The following is a 5,567-nucleotide window of genomic DNA, read 5'->3' on the forward strand; positions in this document are numbered from 1 at the left end:
TTCACAACTGCTGTAGCTCTACTTTTTTGAAAATAAACTTCAACCTTTAAAACAAAAATCCAGGTTTGTGTCAAAAACTGCAATACTTATGAAGGATACGCATTCTGTTGCCCTGTTCATGTGCCAGCATCAAAACCATGTCTCATCTCTGACACAGAAGCTCAACATAGGCAGATCTCCCAAGACTCCAAATATTTTCTCCTTATCAACCAGACAAGCAGCAACACATGTGTTGGCTTCTCAATAGCCGTGGATTCTGCACCCCATATGAAGAGTTTAGAAGACGGACAACAGCCATTAAAAAAAACACAACCAGTGATGACAAAGTCACCTGTGGAGAGCGAGTAATTTCTTTATGCTCAGAACTGTCATGAAATGAATATAAGCCATGATACAAAAATGAATGTAAACAAAAGCTAAAATCTTGTAAGTACTTTTCTAGTAAGCAGTTGAATTCGTTGTGGACTGCAAGTTATTCAAGACCTCTTCCTACAAATTAAAATTTAGAAAAAGTCAGTAGTCTGATATTTTAAAGAAAAAGTATCAACAGAAGTCAAATGAAACTCAGCTAAAAATAGTAATGCAGAGCTAGCTACTTCATGCTTTATAGAAGTGGGGAGGGCTGTTGCTTAAAATCTGGTCCATGAGGTGAGGATATGGGCCTGCCTATAATATGTCTGAAACCATATGAAACTGTCAAAATAAAATTGCTCTTGATTTTAAGAATATAATCTGTAAAAAATGAAGTAGACTGACAACAGACTGAATAACATGGGTTTAGAAGCCGCTATATTAACAGCTCTCATATGTTAACTCATTTGTATCTATCTATCTCTATTGAAACACAAGACCACGTATACTTTTCAAAGCTACAGACTGTCAGCAGACAAAGCTTCCTAACCTGAGAGATGCTACAGACAAGAAATAAAAAATATAGATGATATTTTGAACTATCAATGTATCTTCAGCATCTGAAATCTCCGGTAAGGATAGGAACATTTATTAACAGCAATTGTATAATCTAACTGTATACATTAAACTGCCAAGGAACCTTGTAAAAGCTATCGCGTATATTCATTCATATTTGCCATAAGCAATTAATTTGCAATGTATCTTCATGTTTTTTAAATTCAGTGTTTGAAAGCTGGAAGTTGGTCACTCTAAATTCCATGATTTTTCTTTCTTCAAGTGACTTATCAGCTGAAGAATCAATTATTCCCATTCCTTTCCAAATCTTACTTTGGTTCAGCTCATTAAATAAACCCAATATATACAGATCAACTTTCACTTCAACAACTGTTTCCAAGAAAAGAAAAAAAGGAGTTGCAGAAAAAGTCCTAAATGAATCTCTGCTCAGAGATTAGTGAAACATAGAAGTACTTTTCAAGCTATTTACTGATCTCCAATGCAAACATGATGGAGACAAAAATATATACTTCAAGATTCCCTCTTCCAAGTGAGGAAAGATAATATGAGGAAAAGAGAGCTCATAAGGTGGTCACAGTGTTGTATTTCCAGTTGCCTCATTCACTTCCTTAAGATTCCTGTGAAAGTCATTTTCCCCAGCCTCTCCCTTGTAAAGTTAGGGATAATGCTACTAGCTTAAACATAGCGTGAGGTTTATTGCTCACTCACGGTGACAGATGTTAAATGTCACACACAATCATAGAACTCAAGGTTGGAAGTGACCTCGAGAGATTGTCTAGTCCAACTGCCCTGCTTAGACCAGTGTCAACTAGAGCAGATCACTTCTTAAAACAGTTTGGAAAATAATCGTCTTAGGTTGCCCTTTTTTCCCTCCAAGTAAGCACTGGCATTTTAACAGAATTTCATGGCAGTTTTGTGTCCTTCTAAGCATTTTAGAGGTCTCCTGCTCTTCTATGATTCTATTCCATTCTATGATTTATTATAGCAATGGAACAGGACGCAGTTGAAAAGAATTCAATAGATGGCACCAGAACACTAAAAAAATCCTTTCAAACAGTAAAGCAGATACATTTCCCCATATAACCTTATTGAGAGATAAGTAACACACCAGACTGTGTTACTCCAATATTAATAGGCATATCGCTACTATTAATTAATTTTTCCCCAAATGTCCCACAACTAACAAGTATGCCTGAGCTAACCTCGGGTTAACAAAGTTAACTTCAAAGTCAAAACTGTCTGCTCATGTTTATATTCTAAAACACAACTCTAGAATCTTGATGGCTGAAATGTAAGAATATCTTTAAAATTTAATAAGGATGTCCAACCCCCAAAAATCATGCTGTGCAGTATGAAAACCTAATGATCACCAAACTGAGCAAGTTGGTTTGGGTTTAAACAGGAACTATCCCAAACCTTTTCTCAGATGTTAAACTGCATCCAGCTGTAAGACAGCTTAAAGATAATATGCATAGAATAGGCTCAAATAACCCTAGTGGAAGAATTAAAGTATACAAAAAGTTCCTACTTCTGAAGGAATTTTTCTAAGTTTCTCTTTACTCTTGATTTGGCCACCAGATGGTTCCTGATGACTTACTTGAAAGATTTGCAGCCCATCAGTAATGTTTGAGTGGATCTGGCCTTAGTCAAGTGCCCTGCAAGAAGACACAACCAGCACATCCCACAGGCAGATGGGAGCTTGGCTAATCACTCTCATTCCTTTTCCTCTCTGGCTACCAGTTGGCAGACCGAGTGCAGCTGCTGCTTGAAAGAAAGGTTTTAGATGGAATGACAGGTTGTCAATGAAATACGCCTAAAACAGATGAGCTGACCACCCTTTCCCCTGAAAGCTCAAAGACATACAGGCCCTGGGAGTGAAACATGGGACTACCGTATTTTGAAGAAACCTTTCAACGTTCAACAAGAAGAGTAAATGGAAAAACTGTGAAAGAAGCCAGGCCACAAAAAAAAGCCAAACCCTTCAAACCCCAAGGGCAGCAGGCTGTATGGGTCACATTTGGAGGTACAGGAGCTGCTATATTGCCGCTGCAGTAGTGACTCTGCACTCCCTGCAGCGAACTGTGGTTGCACCCATGTAAGAAGTTACTGCTCGCTGCTCTTCTCTCAGGAAAGACAGAATAAAGTGAAAATGCATTCCACTTGGTAGGACCAAGCAACTCAACAGAAGACAACTCAGACGTAGGGTATGTTAAAAGATGCTGTGTTCCAAGTAAGTCCAGGGTCTGATCTTCTTAAGCAGAAGGAAGTGCCAGCACACGTTTCTTGTGCGTACATGTTATTAAAGGAAACTCCAGCTAATAAGATGAAGATACTGTTGAATTGGCATTAAGAACCTAAAAACATTATAATGTTTATATGGGAAAAAATGCATTAGTTGATGTCAGGGAACTCCATTCTGCTGCTTAATTTGCAGAGTGGGTAAAACGGACCCAGTTTTGTATTTCCTGCTGGGCTGGGCAGAGCACTGCACTTGCACACCAGTAGTTCAGGCTGTCCCTTCTGAGCACAGGAGTGATGCAGTACTGCATTCCTCGATGGACACAGCATAGAGAAATGTGGAAAAGAGGATCCATTTCTGCTAATAGTGCATTTGGTGTTTTATCTAGTGTGGTACCATACCAGCTGGCTCCTCACGTCCAGCTGCACTACACGTGTCTTTGCCAGACCTGGGGAGGGGGCAGAGGAAGTAATCCTTCCTCTCAGCCTCGTGTCTGCAAAACCATTGGCAGCCGGGTTTTTGTGCGAGGAAAAATGCTTAGAGATTCCGCAGAGCTGCTGCCCTTTTCCCAGGATCTCTCCACCCTTCGGCATATTGGACAGACCCCAGCAACCCCCACCAAGCAGCACTTTACACAAAGCAGCTAGTGTAGGTCCAGATTCTGTCTTCCCTCTTTTTACAGCTGAACGGCACTGCTTCAGCAGGGTCAGGGCTCTTCACATCCGCACAGAAAGCAACAGGATGTGGTCTACTTGTTCAGATGGAGTACAGCTCTTTGAGGGGGTCTTCTAGCAAACAGCACAGACATTAGTCAGCTCCACTGCAAGCCAATACTAAATTGCAAAAAAAGAACAGTTCCTGGTGGGAGGTGAAGGGTGAGTAAGGCAAGGAGCCTTACAAAATGCTGCCAGCTGCCCTTCTTTGATTTATTTTTAAACTTCAAGTGGGATAGGATGTAATTCACACCTACTTTAAGGCTCCCTTGTGCTGCCAGAACCAGCTAAAGGGACCTTAAAGTAAATGAGCATCAGGGCCAGAGATGTTACTGCTTCTTTTTGCTGCAAACACGAAATAAAGGGATCCATTGCTACTTTATAAACAAATCTGGGCAGACCTATGAATAGGCTAGCAAACACTTAAACATCTGAGTAATTCTATACCACAGAGGACCCCTCAAATTTTATAGGTAGGATCATGTGTGCTGAAGTACTTTCATAATCACAGACTGCAGAATTACACTTTATCACTAACTCTGGGGAAGAAAAAAACCCCAACTGTTCCCAGTTTCTGGACAAACTGCTGCTTTTTGAAAATTGATTAAAAGAATGCCATATAAAGTTCACATTAAAAATATGTGAAATTTAGCATGCTCTGAGTCAAAAACCAGATTACTCATTTGAGTTTAACAAGTAGAAACTTCTCAGGTAACTGGGACATTTCAGAGGGTCCTAAAGAAATGCCTACAGTTTTGGTCATTGAATATGCAGCCACGAAAGTAAACCATAATCTAATTAGTAAAAATCTTCATAGCTGTACAGTAATCATAGGAATGCTATACATTTAGTGTAGCTGAGAATTAAAACTAAATAAATATTAGAATTTCTATTCCCACAGGCAATAGTTGCAATATTTATTTTCACCAGAATTTAGGGATAATATGTTGAAACTGAAATTTTAATTTAACGGAAATGCTAAAATATTTTGATTGAGAAATGCCAATTGTTTCCTTTTGCATCAGGATGTAACATTCATTCTGGCTTTTCAAAATGATAATTAAAATAGTTTCAATTTGAATTTCTTATAATATTTCCTTTTATACAAGTTCATTAATAATTGCCCTCCATAGTGGGCTCCTTAACACAGTGCAGTCATTGCCTCAGAGCCTGATCCTGACGCTATTTCCTACCACTTTTAATCTTTGGCTAAAGCATATATCTGGGGAGCCAAAGTCTTTTTAATTCCCGAGACACCTACCAGCACTCAGACCTGAATTGCATTGTGGAAGGCGTAGTCTTCCTGCAAACCACATCTCAGGAATAAGTGCAGGTCTATGCCACAGCTAAATATGATAGGATGTGGTATTATTTTTTTAATGAATATTGACCTTTGAAATTAACGTTTGTTCTTGGCTCACAACATCTATGACCCTCTCCTTGCTGTCCAGCTTCCAGGATGGGAGTTATCTCTCTCCTTCTCACTTTCAGAGTCAGCTATAAGCATTAAGCAGTATTTACAGCATTGGAGAAGGTGAAAAATTCAGATTAACCAGCAATCAAGTACAAGGGCAGCAGCCAGGAGAAAGAGATGGTATTAAGAAGAATTTATAGCTGGCAGATACAAGGAGGAACGCAACGTTGCAGGCTCGGGAAAAAAGGAGGAAGTACAAACATCAAAGTTTGTC

At 39.3% G+C, this 5,567-nt stretch overlaps 1 protein-coding gene across 1 annotated transcript in view; it reads right to left on the reverse strand.

Moving 5' to 3' along the window:
* LOC104159319 (receptor-type tyrosine-protein phosphatase C-like) overlaps positions 1 to 3,759 on the reverse strand; it is a gene marked incomplete at its 3' end in the record, with an annotated part of 26,179 nt that extends 22,420 nt beyond the window's left edge. The window contains exon 1 of the mRNA XM_009697201.1: positions 3,563 to 3,759. Coding sequence (XP_009695503.1) covers positions 3,563 to 3,759 — 197 coding nt within the window. The remainder of the gene's footprint in view (positions 1 to 3,562) is intronic.
* Positions 3,760 to 5,567: the final 1,808 nt, after the last annotated feature.

The sequence above is a fragment of the Cariama cristata genome, unplaced genomic scaffold (assembly GCF_000690535.1).
Source record: "Cariama cristata isolate BGI_N322 unplaced genomic scaffold, ASM69053v1 scaffold15250, whole genome shotgun sequence".
NCBI classification, from domain to species: Eukaryota; Metazoa; Chordata; class Aves; order Cariamiformes; family Cariamidae; genus Cariama; species Cariama cristata.